Here is a 20,609-nt window from a genome sequence, read left to right on the forward strand (position 1 = left end):
CACTCCGGCCGATGATATCCCGATGTTAGCGTATCTATCCTGCTGTAGGCCGCTCGCGCCGGTATCAGGCCGTCAGAGGCGTTATGATATAATGTTTTTCAGTGATGTCGCCTGGCCGAGCGGTCGGCTCGGCGGTGTTTGGCCTCACGCGCCGCCCTCCCGCCCCACACTGTCCCCGGCCGCGGTTGCGACACCGGCCGGGGAGGAGATCGGTGCAGCGGGGCCGACGGACCACCGCCGGATGGACGGCTCGCTCACAGAGACCCGCCGACCCGGCGGCCGCGGCGGTGCGTCCTTCAGAGTGTCCTTTAGTGGAGCCCTGCGGTCCGGCGGCCGCGGAGGGCTCCGCTCCCGACCGGCTGCGCTCCGGGCCAGTCGTGTCTGACACGCTACTGCAGCGGCCGGAGCCTGCACACGGAGTCGGCATAATGGCCTGATTAGCATTCAGGGACCGATACACGGGGCTGATTCGGTCACCAGTCTCGTCCCCGGTCCCTTGACATCCAGGGACTTGTTCTCTATGCAGCGATGCAGGCGATCTGCCCTCGACGTCGGCAGTGGTGCTCTTTGAACCTTGCCACTTTTCGGCGCCTTGCGCAGTTCGGGCTAGAGCTATCACAGCATCAGAGGACAATCAAAGCCAGATAAAGGCTGATGGAGGAAATAATGTTGTCCGTCAGCTGCCCACCTGGTGTTGCCCGTCCGTCCGTCCGCCGGCAGCGCCGCCTGGAGCGCCATCTGTTGGCAGCGGCAGAACAGAGGGCGCTGCCGTGCCATGGGTTGTCCGAATGGGCCGGTTAGCTCTGGCTTGGCTCTGGTCTGGTTTGTGTCCCATACCATGAGCGCACTCCACAGAGGACAGGAGAAGGGACCTGTGAAGTGCTTCTCGCTTCTTCCATAGACTGTTGGGTACCTGTGATGTCATGATCTATCTTGGTTCTCCTTTATTCATGAGTGGTTAAGCATGGGAGGCCGTGGGAGTTTGTCTCCGCTTTACCATGGGAGTGGAGGACGGACGGCTTTCTGAGATGGACTGTCCCGCTGTGTGGAGGGACGGACGGTCCGAGTCCGCCCCCGCGCCGCCGGATGCAGTCGACTCGGCTGTCGGCCGAGTCACCAGGGTGACCTTTCTCACAGCTCGGAACATGCTTGCGCAAGACGCCTGTGAGTTCCGGAATGTATGAGCCGTATTCAGAAATAGACTTTCATGATATCAGCGTAGGCAATGTGAAGTTCTATTGAAGGTGACTCTTATGTGAATTTTAGATTTGGATGTGTCAGTGTGTGTTTCGGCGATTTTGATGGAGCGATGTGTGTAATGCGTGTATTATACGTTTTGTGAACTCTCCACCGGCCATAGCGCACTGTCAGACGAAGTTTAACACTCCGCTGGTGGGGCCTTTTGTGGATATCGATGTTGCTAGCTAACCCATCGATGACAGCATTCGGTTTAAATGGCTAGAGTGGTCAAGGAAAATGTCGGTTGTGGTTCAATGAGGACGAAGAAAGTGAAATGTGTCCTTGTCAAATATGGCTAGGAAGTAAAGTGAAAGGAGTGCCTGATATTATTTAAGTAGTAAAGTAAAGTGAAATCTCTCTTCCGCCGAAACGGGCTCAGTGTAGCTGGCTTCAATAGGCGGCTTGATCACTCCTCTAGGATGTGATCAAGCCGCCTGTTTATTTCCCCGAATGGGTCATACCGGCCCCGGCGACCGCTCTCAGCCGGTGATAGAGCCCTGCGGCCGCCGTTTTCCAAAGTCGGCCAAACGGCCGTCGGTGGCGCCGGCGGCCGTCGGAACCGCCGGCGCCGACGACCGCGAGCCGTCGTCGTCGCCGATTCATGACTCGGTCAACGGCTGGTCATATTTTCCGTGACGTCAGCCGGTCGGCCGATCTGATCGCCGGGCAGATTCTCGTCGACGGCTGCCATGATTGAGCGCGCTTTAATCGGACGGTCGACGTGACCCGGTGACCGGGCGGCTGTCGTGTGGGAGGCCGGCGACCGCCTCACCGACGCCGGACCCCCTGGCGACTGGTCAGTCCGCTGGCGATTAGCTGTCCGTCTGCCGTCGATTCGGCATTTGATGTTTGCCTGTCGGTCGACTATTTTTAGTATGAGCGCTCCTGATCGTTGCATGACTTTCACCGCCGAACGGTTTCTGTTCTTTGGTTGTTACTAAGCTCTGGAGCTCTACATTTCGAGCTGAGAGTACTGCTGAGGGTGGGTCGCTGAGCGGCTCCATCTCCCTGTATCGGACACTTGAAGCTGCAGCCTTGAAACTGAACTGAACCCGGAACTGCAGAAACTATATAACGATAGCTATGAACTAGAACCACGACTCCGTCTGAATATCTCTTGGCGGAAACTTCTGAAGCTTTACGCAATTTGAATTCAACACTTGGGAACTGGTCCATTTCCGGAGTATTGTTGCTGAGTTTCGCCATCTTCTGCATGTCTGAAACTTTGTGCCGCGCCTCTGTCATTAATATGTGCGGTCGTCTGGTGCAGGATCACTGAATGGGTGGCAGGCGCTGGCTGGGTGTCTACTCTCCGGTGTCATTGGCTTGCTGGAGCGTGATTTCGGTGGCTCGATGTACTGCCTGTGGGTCCGTCGCCTTCTGTTGCCTTAGCTCCAGGGGCTGGAATCGTGGCGTCTTGTCACTCGCCTTGCAGTCCGCCGCTACGTCACTCCGGGCCCTGTGGAGCTCATCGCACGCTGAACAGTGACTCCTGAGGCCGAGCCGGGGACCGAAGCAGCAGTGCTGCTCCCCCGGGTGAGCGGCGGTGGTCAGTCCGATGAGCGGCGGTGGTCAGTCCGGTGAGCGGCGGCGGTCAGTCCTATGAGCGGCGGTGGTCAGTCCGGTGAGCGGCGGCGGTCAGTCCGGTGAGCGGCGCCCGCCGGACGGCCCCGTGGCGCGGCTTTCCTGTCTGGCAGCCACTGGCCAAGGCCGTCCGGCGGCCTGTCGCGTCTGCCCACCGCACCGGTAGCGGTCGGGGGACCGGCCAGACTGGCACGGTACGAACTGATCGCCAGGAGGCCCCCAAAGGGCGTCATTGTTCGCCTCTGACCTGACCGGCTGCTGGGATTTACTCAGGTCGGCACAGAGCGACACTTGACACTCTAAGCTAAGGTGTCGTCGGGGCGCGGTGCGATTGACAGAGCTGTTCTTACCTCCCTGCAGAAGCATTTCGCATCCCATTCATTCATTCATTCATTCATTCATTCATTCATTCATTCATTCACCTCAGCTGTTTGGGAAAGCCAGCGTCAAAGCAGCTTTTTGTGGCAAATGGTGCTCCATCACAGCTGCTTGATGGACCAGCTGGCTTTTGTTACTGTTCTGTTAGAATTTATCGGCTGTTTGTAAAGCTTCCGCGGCCCCGATGGGCTGTCGGTCGGACGTTCCGACGGGGAACTCATTGTCATTCCTTGAGCGGCGATCAGCCTGTGTTGATGCCGGTAGTGACCTTTACTGCAGGTAACTGGGGGATTTGGAGTCCGGAAAGGCGATGTGTGGGTGTTGGGAGATGGCAGTATTTCTGGACTCCTCACTGTTCCGGCCCCGCTCTCCGGCGCCGCGATAGTGAATGTTTCTCGCTGCTTCCGGGGCTCGTTTCCGGCACCGTCCTATTTCGTCTGAGGTCGTGCGGCCGGCGCCGGGCGGGGGCGGGGGCGGCCATTGACTGAGCTGAACTGCGCTGGGCGGCGGTGCCCCTATCGGCCGCGCCCGACGCCCTCGAGTAACGAGCTGTAATGGCTCGCGCCGGGCGCCGCCACCGCCAGCCTCTCTGTCCTCTAATGACCTCGCCGGTGTAATTGGGCGAGGGCGGCGCCGGTCGCCGCCGATACGGAGGTCAGCCGGAACCAGGGCCGGCCCGCTCCTCCCTCCTGCTGACGGTGGCCGGACGGACCCTGATGGCCACCCCGGACCGGACCGGACCGTCCGGCGCGGGATGACGAGCCTCAGCCCGGCGGCCCGCGCCCTCCCCGAGTTATGGATGGTGGATCTGGGACGGTGCCAGACGCCATCGGTCGGCCTTGACCGAGCCGCTGCCCCGCGGCGCCGGTACGCGTGTGTGCCAGCTCGACCGACGCTGGGGGAGTGGGGGCTGTCTGGTGTACTAACCGCTGACGACTGTGCTACTTAGGACCTCGTGTGACGGCGCCAAACTCATCCAATAGCTAACATTTTCTGCGTGCAGACTGCAGAGCGATAGCTGTCAGCTAGTCGCTCTCCTCCTGCCCTCTCCTCTCCCTGTCCTCTAACGTCAAGGCCGCCTCTCTGACACGCGCGCCTCTCTGCGTGCGGTGACCGAGCGTACTGTGTGACCCCTCCTACCCGCCGGTCCCGGGGTATGTGTGTCACCCACCCTGCGGGCGGCGCTGTCCACCAAGTGACACGCGCCGGGCCACTCCGGGGGTCGTCCGTGGCGGCGCGTGTGCGATTCCTGCGGCCGAGTGGTCGGAGTTCCAAACTGCCTCGTCCAGCGGGCACCCCGCGTTGCTGCTCTGTGGACCACTTGGCACCGCGCTACTGCAGGAAACCGCACGGAGACAGCGAAGTGGCGGCGAGACGCTCGCTTCATTATGGTCCCGGAAATGTCTGGCCACGACTGGGAAGGGACAAGAGTGGAGATTGGATAGAGCCGGCACTGGAAAGTTGATGATATCATGGGAAAGTTTTCTCCCAGGATTGCTGGCTGTTGTTGCGTCGTTATCAGCAAAATGTTCCAAAACTAGTTACTTTTGTGGGAGGTTTTGGCTAGTGAACACGACGATTTCAACATAGTCGCGCTGAGCTGAATTGTCTGTAGTGGCAAATGGAATCTATCGAGCGTGGTTTTCTCTCCCTCCCCCTCTCCTCCCTCCCCTCTCCTCTCTCTCCCCTCTCCCTCTCCCTTCCTCCGATATCCGGCGCAATGCCCCTACCTGTCTCTGAGCCGACGGTCACGTTGCGGCCCGTACGTTCCATGCTGCTGTGTCGCGGCTGTCACCTGCACCTGTCTGCCGGTGGCATGGCCGCCGACCGCTCCCAGTGGCTCCCGGAAGGCAGATAGGCTGACTATACAGGGCAGTCATGCTCGCACAGATGCACAGTCGGCTGCCGCCGGTCGCCGAGCGGTCGGCTCCCGTGTCTGCAAAGACAGACAGGCAGACAGACAGGACGGACAGAGGGTATGGGGTGGGGCCGTGCAAACACGGGGGAGAGCACGCGTCCGGTCGGTGACAACAGCTGCCGACGGAATGGGCGTTGCATGTGAGGGGCATGACGGGGAGCTGAACGTGGGGTGGGTCAGCTACTGATGCAGGGTGAGACACAGTGGCTGGTCTGAGGTGGAGACATGTCACTCGCGGACGGACTATGCGAGTGGCATTTGGAGACAGCGATAGGTCATCCATAGAAAGCACAGTACGGATGACCTGAGATATGAGTACTGATGTAAAACAGGATTCTCATACGGCATATCCAAGCAGTTTCTGTCGGTCGGTCGACATAAACTCTATATCGTCCTAGATATGGTCTCGGATTGGGTAAAACATCATGACCTTTCGAGCTCTATGTCCAGAGTCGGGCGGCCAATTCCTGCCACAGCCGCCTGTCGGCCGAGGCTGGCCGTGTTAGCTGCCGCAGCCGCCTGGCACGGACGGCACACAATGGCGGCGGTGACGTCACTGACCCTGGTGATGACGTCATTATGTGGCAGGCTGCCCGGGGCCAATGTCACCGCCCCGGGCGCGTCTGGCAGAGGTTGTGGTGGTGGCGACGGGGTGTGGATGCGCCCCTGTAGGCGAGGTGTGGCGAGATGAATCCTTGGGTGGCTGGGTTAGCTCGGATTGACATCAGCGACTGCCACCGCTTCACCATTCACCATATTGCACTGAAACTGGGCGTACCGCTACCGGCGAAGGCGTGTTCACTGCAGTGTCCCGAAGCGCCTCCTGATTACCCTCCCCGCTCATCCACTACCCTCTCAATCACCGGCAACTCTTGGTCAGTCGGCCCGGCGGCTCGGCCGGTTTTTCTGCGCCGGTGTAAACAGACGCCTCTGTGCGCCCCCTGTCCACCTGTTTACCTGGCCGGGCCGGCGCCGCTGAATGGCGTGCGGCCGCGGCGAACTGGAATGTGACCGGATTGTGCCGAGCAGATCCCGCGCGGCCTCGGGCGGCGACACTAGCGCCGCCCAGCGGCCGGCCCGCCGTCTCGCCGAGCTGAGTCACACACAGGTAGTGGCCGGCCAGCGCCAGCTGACGGCGCCTGGCCGCAAAAACGGCGCATGCCGCCCGTGCGAATCGTAACGGAACGGCCACCGCCGCCGCCGCGCCGCCGGTGTCGCCGCTGCTCCGGGGTTATAGTTCAGTGTGATAGCGCGCCGGCAGCGGCCGGCCGATTGGCCGGGGCGTGGTGGTGACTGTGGCGCAGTGGTGAGCGGGACGGGAGCGGTGACGGTGGTGCAGTGGAGGTGCGCTGGTGACGGAGTGGTGACGCTGTGGGATGTGCAGCACTGTCTCGGTGTGACGAGGAGCGCTGTGACGGAGCGCTGTGACGCTGTGACGGTACCTGTGACCGGGTGCAACCCACCCCGTCGCCACGGGTCCGGCGCAGACGAGCGGCGGTGAGCCGACGCGGCGCGGCGCGATGCCGGCCGTGGTGAGCGTCGGCCCGCCGTCGCACCGGTCGGGCCGGCCGCCGCTCTACGGCACCGGGGCCGCGGCCGTGCCGCGCTCCGCCAGTGACGGAAGCGTGGCTCAAATCAAGGTAAGCAGCAGCGGCGCGGACCGACGACCGGCCGCCGCTGGAGGTCGGCCCGTATAAGGACGCCGGCCGAGCGGACCGGACCGGCCGCCCCTGAGTCAGCGGGCGCACCGACGGGCCTTTGTTCAGCGTGGGCAGGCTGCGTGCCGCCGCCACCGACATGGACGGCTGGCGGCACTGATGACGCCGCGGTGGCGGTGGCGGCGGCGGCCCCGCCCGGGTGCGACTCACCGGTCGTAGACCGCACCGATACGGTACCTTTGCGGCGCGCGGCGGTCCGCTGACGCCGCCGTCAGGGAGTTGGCGGCGGCCTCTACTGAAACGATGGCGTAGTGCCGAGATCGCAAACGCAGATAGGCGCAGAGTGGATACATCGGACTTCGCATTAGCAGCGGAAGGATATGCCGTCTCTGGTAGTCTCTCCCCTATACCTCGGCTGGCGTTCCCTGCTCGAGGCTAGACCGTTGAGTGAGAGCCGGTGGAACTGTTTATCCGTCTCTGAACGGGGTTGTGACCGTGCCCAGAGCTGCGGGGTCACGGCCGGGCCGAGGGGGCGGCGCCGCGCCGCGCGACCACGGCGTGCGGCCGGAAGACGCGACTTGGTCAGGTGTCGGCCGTCGCCGCCTCGGCTCCGCGGCGCCACGGTCGCCGGCTGGCCAAGGTCAGCGGCCGGCCACGGAGCCGGCCGCTGCGGCAGCTCGGCCGTCGAGCGGAGCGCCGAGCAGCGCGGTCACCCGCCGAACGGTGGATCTAACAACGACGGGCCGCCCGCGTGGCGCGGTAATGTGAGTGGCTGTCCCGTTCTGGCTGTCCCACCCTGGCTATCCCGCACGGCTGTCGCGCTCGACTGTCCCTCTCTGGCCGTCCCACTCTGGCTGTCCCTCCCTAGCTGTCCCATTCTGGCTGTCCCGCTCCGGCTGTCCCTTCCTGGCTGTCCCTTCCTGGCTGTTCCGCTTGGACTATCCCACTCTGGTCACCACCGTGACGGTCAGGGAGTCGTCAGCCGGCTCGGCGACTCGGCGCTGCTCCGCTGACCGCTGCACTGTGTCCCAACTCAGACCCGTGTCCCCTGTCTCCGAACCTCTCTGTCTTTGTGTCGATCTCGAGACACGACTGATTGCGATTCGCACGAACACTCAGAGGACCGGACGTCGAGCGGGCCCCGCGACACGTGTCTCAGTTCCTGGTATCCGGTCGGCAGGGTCGCCACGTGAGCAGGTGGTCCAAGTGGGCGGTCCTCCCGCCCGGCTGTCTCCCCGGCCCCTCCCCGGCCCCCTCTCCGGCCTCCTCTCCTCGGTGCCTGGCGTTGGCCATTGAGAACTAGCGCTCAATGAGCCGCCACCGACCATCCGGGGGAGGGGGGAGGGGGGAACGGTGCAGCAGCGAGCTTCGCGGCCGGGCCCATGGGAATCTGGGCGAGCTTGAGCGGTGGGCAGAGTTTGGATGAACTCATTGTTGAGATGAGATGAGCGTCATCAAGCTCAAGCACAGAGATGTAGGATGAGATGAGGATGTAGAAAAACGTTCTGATCGCTGTGGTGCGGTGCAATGAGACGCATGAACGGTTGTAGGAAACTTATGTACAGAGGAGACTTTGGCTGAACGTTTTAGAGGATGTCGTGCATTGAGATGGGCAGACGGGTTAACTGCACATCGAGACAGCGAACCACTCCAAACTGGACCTGTCATGGCTGAACGGACCGCGTCTGTCAGTCGGCGGGCCGCGGGCTGCCACTCCGGACAGGCTGATGGTGTACTTACCACTGAGACACAGTCGACAGTTGTGCCGCAGTCTGTCGGTAAAGACCGGCCCGTTACCCCTCGCCAGTACTTCGGCGGATTCTCCGGCAGTAAAACTGCGGATTTGTCATCATTAAGCCCGGACGGCTGTCAGCACTGAGGCGGCGTATCGCTGAAAGTCGACTGATCTGTCCCCACTTAGCGGCGGCGTCATCGGCCGTTGCCAGCTCGGTGCCAGCGCTGAAACGGCAGCCTGTCCCTAACTATTGGCTATTGATCAGTTTCCGCCGATACAACCTTGAACTACGGTCGGTCGTACCGAGACGTTGGCTCGCGGCGAGCGGAGATTCGTTGGTGGACAAAAGCGGCGCTGTTGTTATCTGCTATCAATAGATAGTCGCTAAGGGCTCTGGTCATATGGTGTCGATCGATAATCTCGGCGATTGTCACCCATCGCTCCCCACAGCCTCACGCCCCCTCCCCCTCCCGTTCCTGACTGGTTGTCTTGTTTGTCTTTTTTCATGCCCCCTTGTGTAGTGTGTACCTGTGTTGTGTGTTCCGCCTCTTACATTTTGTTCTTTTTCCGTTTCAGGAGTCCTCACGGACGAGGCCGGACTCTGAGCCGCACATTGGCAAGTACCAGCTGCTCAAGACCATCGGCAAGGGCAACTTTGCCAAGGTCAAGCTGGCCAAGCACTTGCCGACCGGCGAGGAGGTACGTACCGCCTACTCCCGGGGTGGCCCGGGTCGTGCGATATCGAACTGACCTCTGTGACCTGCAGTGGCGAATACAGGGCTCCCGGCAACAGGGTACAATGCTAATTACGGTACCTCGAGATCCGCGACTTGTGAAACACGCGACATTAATTATAGATTCCGCTGCCATTGAATTAATCACGTCATTAAACGCTACCTACGTTTAACCCTATTCCTGGCGGGCTCCGCCGGGACAAGAAACTGGCGGGGGGGCCGATTCGGCCCCCCCTGAGATCTCGAGAACGAAGCAAGATAGCGACAAGCGGTAAACGGCATCGGATACGCACGGCCAAGATCTACAATTTTTACTAAGGTCATTTTCAGGTCAGGTCAAAGATGACGTCACAGGGGTCGAAAAAGTCAAAATGGCGGCGCTAGATATGGAGAGAGTTTTTCTCGAATAACTTTCGAAGTAGTCAAGATAGGAACAAACTAAGGGCATCATCGTGATCCTCTCGTCAATCCGCATCGAATGATATATATGTTGACCTCGAAAGGTCAAGGTCAAAGGTTGACCTCAGGTCACGTGACCTCGAGGTCATCATGTATATCATTCGATGCGTCTTGACGAGCTGAACACAATGAGACCATCCACGCGTCTGTATCTTGTTCCTGTACGGAGTTATTGGCCAAAAACCTTTGGTGACCTTTGATGACGTCACATGACCTCACAGCTGCCCAACAGCAAAACAGACCTCAAGGTAGTGAAGGTTGATCGTATATGAAGTCATGTATGGTATATGGGGCCATTCCGACCCGTTTTAGTGGTAAAAACAGGGAGTTGATTTTTCCCCCATTGACTTATAATGGGGAGGTCGCGAAATTGACCTGACCTTAGGTCACCGATATCAAAATTCCGAGATATACAAATTGCACATACTGGTACCCTAACTAAACTCTGAAGAGAAGAAATTGATCGGTCAAAAACTCTAGCTCTGGCGTGATTGCAAACTTTTCTGAGGTAGCGTCACCAAACCGCCTCTGGTGACCTGACCTGAGGTCAGATCAACTCAAAATTTTCAGACATGTTGCGTAGAAGCCTTTTAAGAAAAGTCAGAAAATTTGAGCTTCCTAGCTCAACGCGTTTGGGAGATATAACCAAAAAACCTCAGGGGGGGCTCCTGAGGCCCCCCCCCCCCCCCGCCAGGAATAGGGTTAAGTTCTGAATGAACGTAAATGCTTGCAAAACCTGTCCTGTTTATCGTGAGCTATGGACAATTTTGGAACTCGGCTGGTGCTGCCAAATTCAACTTTCGGCACTTGTTTAGACTTGGCTCGGGAGAGCTTCGCTGGCGTGGTGTCGCCATTGACGTCAGGGTGGGTGGCTTACTGATTCGCTGACGCGGAGCGCCCGCACCCGACATGTCCTGTGCCGTGCCGTGCCTTGTCTTGACGCATAGCACCGTTTCGTGCTGCCAACCAGTGGCCACACCGGTGTGTCGTGCCAGGCTTTTGTTCATGAGTGCCAACTGGCTGTGGTAAGACCTCAGCAGCGATGCCAAGCTTCGCTGGACTGCCCCGCACGGGGTGGTGTATAATTCCACTGACCGAGGTGGATGGCGATTTGTTCTCCACCTGTTGTTGAGTTGAATCGGTCCCGCTGTCGGCTGACCTCGCCTGCTATCACAATGTGGTCACGACAGATACCTCTGAATGAAACCTGACAGAGTGCTGTGCCGGTCGGAGCTCTTATCCAGCTTACATCGATCGGAGGAGGTCGACTAAAGCTGCAGGCAACGTCCAAGTCTGTTAGAGGGCTGCTCACGGTTCACAACTCACAGCGGCTAGCTCATTGGACACAGTCTACAGCTCATCGGACCACAATCCATAGCTCTCAGTACATCATACAGCTCGCATATCGCAGCCTGTTGAAGCACAGCTCACAATTCATAGCTCACTGTCCACCGTACAGGAAACAGTTCACAGTGTGTCGGATCACAATTCACAGCTCACAGCTAATCATACAGAGCACACTGCCCCAGCGTCACACGGCAGGTCATTGCGGATTACGATCAGCAGTGTTCCAATCAGCGTCACGGGATCTGCTGAGAGCTCTAACCAGCTAGCAGTGACGCCTGGAAGACTGCCGTGACGCCAGCCAGCCGAGCAGGACCCACGTCACGACCACGTCATGGTCACGACATGGTTCGTCACGGTCACAGCGCCGCCCGAGAGCGGCCCCGTTTGCCGCCGCTGTGGCCTGGTTTGGCTGGGAGAGACTGTCTTGGCGTGTCATCCTCGCCCTCCTATGTGTCAGCGACTCCACCTGGTAGTCTGTCGCTCCGCGCTGCGGCGTCCTGACCCGTATCTTCTCGGCACGCGTCCTACTTGAGCCCGTGGACTCTGCGGTGCAGAGAATCTACCGACCAAGGCCGCGCGGCATAGCTGATTATTTATCCAAGACGGGCGCCGCACTGTCGTCTCGACACGCTCTCAGGTTGTTTGTTATCGCGTCTATTCGGAAAACATGTGCCACTCGGAAAACATCAGTGCGCTGACGGTGGTTTTTGCGGCGGGTGTTCGGAACTGCGGTGAGCGGCTCCGTGAGCTGCCGTCCGCCAGCGCTCACGCACGCAACGGTGACTGGGAGGCTGTGATTGCTGGATGATAGAAACTACCGTCAGCGTTCTCGCTCCGCGAAGGGAGGCTGGTTCGGTTCTGACTCCAGGCATCCCGTCCTCCGCTCTGTTCGGCAGACCCCTTGGTATGGCGTCACGGTGTTCCCTTTCGACCGCCCCGAGGGTGCTGTTGCACCGAGAGCTGACGCAGTGCCGATGTTGATCCGTCCCTGAAGTACACACTAGTCTGTACACAGCCGCCTCCCGACCTCGGCATGCACTGCGCCGCGGACGGCACGGGGCGGGGCGGTTTTCCGAAACTGACTGCGTCACCCGGAGATGCTGCCCCCTCCCCCCTCACCGATGACGCACTGACTTCATTCGCTGGAGGGAGGAGGTGATCTGTATAGGTTACTCTAGGTCGACTGGAGGCGAGGAATGTTGATGATCCCGTCTTTGGCTCAGATCCTGGTTGGCTCGGAACACTTTCGCACTCTGGGTTGATGCTACGTCGTTCAGACCTTTATCACCACCCTCGGCGTCGGTTTTATTTGAGTACTGGCACAGGGCGTTATGATGTGGCATCCCGGAGACGACAATGCTCTCGGTTATACCATTGCGCTCTATGTTGAGTCGGCTTTTTCAAGGCTGACATGGCTGATGATAAGTGTATTTTCAGTTAGAATTTAGAATGAGATGAATCATATCCTGGCAGAAGTAGATATTTTTGGAGAAATTATCGTCTACATTATGTAATTTCTGCAAGACGGTTTGAGCCGTGGCGCATTTAACCCAGACCCCCAGCCGGACATGGGAAGCGGGCAACGCATTGAGCCGCGGTGTGGGGCGGGCCCTGTTCTGTCAGCGTGGCCTCACTCGCCGCCGCTGCCGTCACGGCTGAACTCGGCTCTGTGTGTCGCCCACCTGTTCCGCCGTGTCTCGCTCAATCTACGCTGTCCGTTTTCCGTTCTCACCACCTGCCTCCTACCTGTCTCAGTGCCTAAAGTGTCTTACCACAGGTCTATTGTCTCGGTTCCTCTTCTTGAAAGTATGCCTCGTCTCACCAACTGCCTCCATGTTGTGTCTCAGTGTCTCAGCACCATTCTTCGTTTTGTATCAGTGTCTCATTCAGTTGTCTTCGCCCTGCACTCGTATCTCGTCACCTCAGCCTCATATCTCACCACTCTGTCTGCTGTGTTTAGCAGTGTCTCACTATTCGTTCTGTCCCACCCCAGTCCCGTTCCCTCTCCCATTCTGTCTGTCTCGCCTCACCTGACTGCCTCCATTCAGCCTTCCTCCGTTCCTCTCCCCAGCTTCTCTCCCTCTGCCACCGGGGCGGGCTGCCGATCTCACCTTTCATTTGATGAACGCTCCACCGGAGTCTGATTGGTCTCTCCCGTTCCGTTTCAGGTGGCCATTAAGATAATTGACAAGACGCAGATGAACCCGGGCAGTCTACAAAAGGTGAGAGAGAGAGAGAGAGAGAGAGAGAGAGAGGGGGGGAGAGAGCGAGAGAGAGAGAGAGGGAGAGAGAGATAGATGAGATGGTTAGAGGAGGGCAGGCATGGCAGGGCGGCTAGGGTTGATATGGTGACTGGACCGGAGGGTGATTTAGAGAGAGAGGAGGTTAGGGGCATGTGTGATGACTGGTGCAGGATCGCTGGGATGACACGGGGAGTGGTGGTAAGGGGTCCCTGTCTCACACACACTCGGCACGACTGCTGTGAGGAGGCGGCACAGGTGTACCCACCGAACAAATCGATGACTGTGGGACACCGACACAGGCTGAGTGGGTGAGGGGTGAGGGAACCCGGCCCCAATGACCCGGAGATTACGAACGGTCACACAGTGCTGAAAATACCGGTCCCGGACGCTCCTCAGGTGTAGTGAGGCGTGGTGACCGGGAGAATAGAAGTGCTGTCGACATGTGTAGGGATCCGGATCTGTACATCCTCCACCGGGCTAAATCGGTCCGCGACTTCTGCCGGACTAAATGTGTCCCCCGACCGCTGCTCTCCGGTCGCTCTAGGTCGCTCTAAGGTCGCTCTCCGCCATTTTCCGAGGCGGTGGCGCCGCCATTGTCGCAGCAATCAACTCGGCTCAAAGTCCTCGGCCGGTGTCATCCAGGCGCCTATTGACCTTTCGTTGTCGGTATCACCTGCCCTCGCTACCCCTCCCCTCCTCCACTCCCACCCGGCCGGCTGGTCTCTGTTGCCACGGGCCGACCCGGCACCCTAATCTGCCCTTGGCCTGTGCCGGCTGGCCGAGCGGGCGGGCGGGCCGACGGTGTCATGCAAATGACCGGCCCAGTGTGTGACTGCTGCGCCGGGCCCGGCCGAAGCAGCCGGGCCCGGCCGAAGCAGCCGGAGCTGGTCCCTGATAGACTACCAGCAGATGTTGACTTTGCATTTCATGAATCCGCCGGCTGATATGTAGCCGGGTTTCTGTGGTCGGTGAGCCGTGAGGTCGAGTCCGGATGCGGCCGGTCCCTCCGCTAGCTCTCTGTCCCGGGCGAGTTGTCGGCGTGACGACCGAGCCGCGTCGTTTGTCTAGTAGAGCGTGACGGGTGTTCGGCTTGGTGGGATCGCGATGGGATGGTGGTGGTGGGTTGGTGATGGGATGGTGGCTGGATACTGTTAAGATTGCGGGGCCTTGGCTAGATGGTTTGCCTTTGGGACGACGTACAATGTTGTTTGTCCATCCATTGCTGTGAAAATATCTGTCTTGAGTGGATGGTGGTTTGAACAATGCCATGCCACACATTTCAACAGTGGTCAACTATTGTGTGATGCTCTCCAGCCCCAGTTCTTCTTCGATGCTCCAGAGATGTAATGGAGCAGTTTGGACTCAGTTCAGGGTCATATTTGGACCAGATGTGCCCAATGGCGGCGGGCTGGGTCGTCTTTGTTGCATAGTCAAGAATTGTTTGGCTGTGATTGATGATAGCTGCCATATCAGCATTATTTCTGAGAAAATTTGTTCGAACGTCGCAATAATACTTGAGTCACTGCGTTGAATGGAACGTTTAAAGATTAAACGAAGGGTAGGCTTGGCCGAATTTCATTCTGCATTTTGAAACAAAAATTATTTTAAATTATGGTTTGCTTACGTCGTCTTACGTGATAAGCTTTGGTGCATTTTTGTTTTGTTTTTCAGCCAAATGGTATTACTATGCATTTCAGACCCCATGAGACCCTGTTTTTTGGCGATAATTTATTTAATATTTGTCCAATTTGCTTCAAATTTTCACAATGGACATTCCAGCTCAAGCGCCAATTTTCATCAATATGGTCTCTTAACAAAATATTAAACTTAAGGGTACTTGTCGTTGCCTCGTAATGTTAAAATCGGCTCCGTAAATCCGTCAGTGGAGTAGAGGCTATCCTTGCGTACGCATGACGTCACAAACACGTGACCATTAAGCTCCGCCCTCCCGGCGGACGGGGCGGTGACCTTGGCCGGTCAGTCGGCTGTGTGGAGCGGGCGGTGGTGGCTGCCGCACCGGGGCGGCTCGCATGGAGCGTAGCTGCCGTGCAGACTGCAGTTGTTGCAACCGTAATTTCATCGAATGAGCAAAAAAAGCGGGCATAAGTAACGCACTAGCTGAAGCCCTTGACTTTGTATTTATCACAAATGTACGTAGGTACTTCCTGTTCAGTCACAAAAATATAAAATTCCACACAAGATTCGGGGCTTGTGAAAAACGCACATAAAAGACGCTGTTGATTTCAAATGGTTGCGTAAAATTATGTATCAGGTCAGACTAAGTCCAAATTACAAAAAAAATGTGTTTCTTAATTCTACACCTTTTATGTCGGAGCATTTTTATGTATCTAGAGCGCTGTAGGCCTGACAGCTCTTCCTGCGAAACCTTTCCCGTATAGTGCTGACCGTTCCCGTATAGTGCTCAACATCCGCCTGACACATTCCTATTTCTTTTTGTGCACGTCTTAACAATATAACACATACAGCGATAAAGGACGATTCGACCACACATCACACATCACGCTTCTGCTCCACCCGGCGCCCCGCACTGCTTCACGAGTCACGAATACGGCCGTCTCGCTAGAGTGATGCCCCAGGCAATCGGCCGCGCCCGCGACATTAGTCTTCATTCTACTTTGTTGCTTTCTGCGCCTTCCTCAGAAACATTTATTGAAGCTGCCAAATATATCAATATTTTTGGGTCATGTGGAGGCTTACGCATGATCTCACAGGTAATCGGGTATAGTGATCTGACCCAACCTGACGATCAGATAGGTGTAACTCCGGTGTAAATAAGTGCCCAGAGTCCAATAGTTCATCTATCTTTTCTTTTACGGCCGGTTCGGTCCTATAATTGATCCTACTCTGACTCTGAGGCCAGTTTTACCAACAGAAAAATAGCCGCCTGCCGGAAATTTTCACCTAAAGACCGCTTCACATACGGAGCGTAAACGCGATGGGCACGTAATCAGATAGGGCTTTGCTTTTTACGCTCCGTATCTGAAGCAGTCTCCGCAAACAGATTCGGCAGGCGGCTATTGTTCTGTTGGTAAAACTGGCCTCTGATCATTATGAAAATTATGAGCTGGTTCGACGTTAAAATACCAAAATATGGAGAAGAGGACACCGCTGCCCTCGAACGGATAATTTTTGGGCTTTCGTCCCGAAACAACTTTGCCAGCTCCATTGTCTCCAGTATGCGGTCCTGATGCGACCTCTCCGCGGTGCTGACGCCGACTGAAACGGCATAGACCCATCGCGGTCACGGCCAGTGGGCGGAGTTAAGTTCGGCCCGGCGTAACGTGATTGGCCAGCGCTCCTATCCAATCCGGTGCGGCAGCGAGCGAGCCTCTATCCGGGTGCAAAAACTGATTAACATTACGAGCCAACGACAGGTGCTCTAAATTTTAATATTTTGTTAAGAGACCATATTGACAAAAATTGGCGCTTGAGCTGAAATACCGTATGCCAAAATTTCAAGCTGATTGGACAAAAATTGGAGAAATTCTCGCCGAAAAACAGGGTCTCATGGGGTCTGAAATGCATAGTAGTATGGTGGGATAATCTTCATACCGCCTTTGGCCCATGGAACCCCGTCTCTCTTGTAAGCCAGCCTCTGAGACAATACTCATGGTGATGGGACGGAGAGGTCGGAGCGACCCACGTGAGTCGTTCCAGCGCTCCGTCTCTGTACCCTGCCCGCGACTCGGGGTCAGGGTCGGGCTGAGGTTTGCCCCCAGACGGTTACAGTCGGTGGTGCGGTGTACCCCACAGGGAGTCAAGGTCAGGCCGCAGTGTGCCATTTAACTTCGGCGGTGTAGTACCCTCAGGGTCGCATGTGCCGTGACCCTTCTCCCAGGGGCGCCGTTGCGGTGGGCCGTCTTCTCCCAGGGGCGCTATTATTAAGCCCCTTTCCCTCCAGGGGCGCCGGTGAAGTGTCCCCTTCCCCCAGGGGCGCCAGCGCGGTGTGTCGGTCTGTGAAGGGGCGCCAGCGCGGTGTGTCGGTCTGTGAAGGGGCGCCGGTGCGGCGGTGTCGCGGTCAGATCAGCCTGCTCTCCGCCGCCGCACTGCGGACCGGCCTGATGAGCCGATGGCTGGCAGCGGGCGGATCGGCCGCCGCACCGTCACTCGGTAATCGCGGCTGAGTGCCAGATGGCCAGCGTCGAATGGAGGTCCGGCCGGCCGACTAACGATCGCCGGGCCGCCCGCGGGGAGCTGTGGGAGCCAGACTGGGAGGACAGAGCTGCGATCACAGAGCTGTGGGAGCCCGGCTAGCAGGGCAGAGCTTGCAGTGAGTCGAGCTGCGACCACTGAGTTATGGAAGCTAGGGCAGAGCTGTAGGAGGCCGTCTGCCAGAGATCGAACTGTGAGAATGACTGCCGTCTGCCAGGATAGAGGTGTGGAAGCCCGGCTGTCGACACAGAGCTGCCGGCTGTCGACACTAGAATGGCCGGAGTCGAGCTGTCAGGACACGGAGTTTAGAATGCAGCATCTAGGTGACCTTCACTTGTTTGTTTGTTTGTTTTGTTGGGTTAGGCCCTTTCGGTCGACAAGACCATTGCAGAGCCGGAAGGATGATAGGAATTAGGGGGAGACATTGGTCTGGGCAGGCACCCTAGTGAGTCGCCGGGGCTGAGCCCGTCCAGAGGACAGGCCACCCAGCCCCAAGGCACTCACTGCACCCGGCTACGGGGTGCGCTCCCTCAGGAGCAGCGGTGCCGCTCCAAGGGAGCAGCCCGCATGAGATAAAGTTGCCTGTCCAGCCCGGAGGGGGGTTGCGGCGTGGAGGAGAAGGATTTCAGTATCCTGAGGATAGAAGCACGGATAGGTGACCTTCACTTGACGGACCTTTCGTGCCGGTCTGGAGACAGCAGAGGATGCAGCCCGCCTCCGTCCACCAGCCCTGCCGCCGGTGCCGCCCCCGGTCCCTCCCGTGCTGCCGGTGCCGGTCGCCCCGCTCGGACCGGCCTGTGGGCGCTCAGTGGGCGCTCGGTGCCGACCGTTTCCGCGAGGTGGCACGCCGCGGAAGTGGTGGCGCTCCGGCGGCGGAGGTGGCTGCCGCCGCTCCGGTTCCGACCCATTACCGGCGCCATCCGTCAGCCGGCCGGCCGGGGGCGACTGCCGCCCGTGCCGCCGCTGCCGCAGCCCCCCGGAGCGGCAGAGATCCCAGATAAGCCGCGTCGAACCGACGGATGTTGTTCGAGTGTGTTTCCGCCCGAACGGGCTGATCTAGTTCGTATTCATGTTTTTTTTTCGACTGATTTGGAAATCCTCTGTCGAGATGAGTTTCTCCTCCTCGCTGCGTGGCGGATGCTCCAGGAAAGGTCAACCGTCGGCTCTGACAGGCAATGAGAGGTGGGCGAAAGCCGTATTAAAAAGTGACTCATTACTGATTCCTCTTATGTACTAATGGGGATTATCTTTCAGGAAGCAACATGCAGTGTAAGTTACAATATGCTCCCCATACCCTTACACTTTTACATCCAGCCGCATGGAAAGGGTGATCATTGCGTTCGGAGGGCTCATGTGACTGTTTCTTATAGCTTCGATCTTCTCTGCAAGTGTCACCTTTCGGTGTGTGAGTGACGGGACTCCATACCAAGCACGTGGCTGGCCTGGATGTCCATGTGCGCGCTGCGTATGGGGTGTCCGTGTGGGCTATAACTGTGGGCGGCTGATTGACGCGATGCCTCTCCTGTTTCAGCTGTTTCGGGAAGTGCGGATAATGAAGATGCTCGATCATCCAAACATCGGTGAGTGGGTGGGATTGGGAGCGAGAGTCACATGGCTCAGCAATGTGACCGGGGGAGTGGGGGATCTACCCGACCGCCTGTCCGATGCGTGTCTTTGCTGTCTTTCCCCACGTCATTCGGTGTGGTGACGCTGCTCTCTACTCGGAGCAATAGTTGCCCCACCCTGAGCAGGAGCCGCCTTCGCCCTGAAAGTGAACAGTAGCCGCCCCACTCTCAGCAGAAGCCGCCCCATCCTGAACACCAGCCGTCTCACTATGAGCAGAAGCCTTTGAGCATCATCCGTCCTTGCTCAGAGTGGTAGTCGTCCCACTCTGAACAGAAGCCGCCTCACTCTCACCATAAGCCGTCCCATTCTGAGCAGTAGTCGCCTTGACCTTATATCACTGCAGGGCGGAGCGGTGATGACGTCGGTCGACGCTCGTTTGTCGCAGCTCTGCCCGGCCGTTTGACGGCTATCCTGCCGTCAGTCAGTCGATGAGACGACGGTTCGGCGCGGCGGCTGGCCCCGCGCCGGCCGGGTCGCCAAAGGCTGACCCCATCCATCAGCGCCCGTCATCTCCGCCGACCTGCACCCTCTCCCCCTCCCCCGGCGGGCCACTCTGTCTGTTTCCGGTCCTGACTCGGAGACGGTCGGAGACTGACACAAATGCGCCGCCAATGACCGGCGAGCTCGCTGGCCGCCGCCGGCTCGGTCACAAAAACACCGCCCGGCCGACCGCCGCCGCTGCCAGTTGCCAGGGTCGCTGATTGATCAGACTGTGCGGGAACGACGGACACAGGGAGGGAGAGCCACGCGCCTGGGGTTACGTGGATCCATCGCGGGCGCCCAGCCACGATCTAGGATCTCATTTTACTAACGGTGGTTTTCAACAGGAATTGGCAGCTCTGTCCGGAATTTAGTTACCGCTAACGGCCAGTAATTACATTTTCTACCACACATTTACGCTCATCCAATCTTGAGGCTGCCTGAGGTGTTAATTAACGTTAGCTTTCATACACCAGTGTATTTATAGGTGTTGCCAAGCGAACACCGCAGCACGACACTGCTGGGGAACTTGGTTCTGAATTGGCGTCAGACATTTCGTAGCCACCAAGCCGAAAATACGGTTAGAGGAGAGCGGCGTCTCGGCCGGCGCGCCTGCCGCCGCCGCCGTCTGCTGCTACCTCGAGCGGCGGTAGCGCGGTCGGACCGTTTTATTGTGTCCAGATATGATACAGAGCTGCGGCTCCCCACGGAGCTGCGGGAGTTCAGCGGCCGCCGCCGGCGGCGGATGCTGATGTGCGGCGCGGCGGCTCCTCGGCCGTGGTGATAAATGCCGACTCCGCGCCGCGGACGGCAGCGGAATTCAGTAGTCGGCCGGCCGGCGGGGCCTGGCTGAGTCCCACTGGTCTGCACGGCGCCGGGGACGGAATTAAGCTCGATCTGAACTGAGCGCGGGCCGGGCCGATGGTCTGCGTCCCCCGAGACAGCGGTTGACACCAGTCAATGGTTTTTGCTGTCGCCACGAGAGCGAAATGGAGCGAGCCTGTGGCAGCGGCCGCTCCCCTGCCAATGTCTGGG

At 58.5% G+C, this 20,609-nt stretch overlaps 1 protein-coding gene across 19 annotated transcripts in view; it reads left to right on the forward strand.

The window, feature by feature from the left end:
* The window catches only part of LOC122386798 (serine/threonine-protein kinase MARK2-like), a 67,360-nt gene that overhangs the window by 25,970 nt on the left and 20,781 nt on the right, over positions 1–20,609 (forward strand). For 14 of the 19 annotated variants that reach the window (XM_043376396.1, XM_043376400.1, XM_043376401.1 and 11 more), the window contains 3 exons: positions 9,089–9,211; positions 13,221–13,274; positions 19,000–19,048. In XM_043376396.1, coding sequence (XP_043232331.1) covers positions 9,089–9,211; positions 13,221–13,274; positions 19,000–19,048 — 226 coding nt within the window. Of the gene's footprint in view, positions 1–6,227; positions 6,760–9,088; positions 9,212–13,220; positions 13,275–18,999; positions 19,049–20,609 lie in introns of those variants that run through there. The other 5 variants (XM_043376399.1, XM_043376411.1, XM_043376394.1 and 2 more) reach the window with 3 other exon arrangements.

This window comes from Amphibalanus amphitrite, unplaced genomic scaffold (assembly GCF_019059575.1).
Source record: "Amphibalanus amphitrite isolate SeventyFive unplaced genomic scaffold, NRLGWU_Aamphi_draft 000263F_arrow, whole genome shotgun sequence".
NCBI classification, from domain to species: domain Eukaryota; kingdom Metazoa; phylum Arthropoda; class Thecostraca; order Balanomorpha; family Balanidae; genus Amphibalanus; species Amphibalanus amphitrite.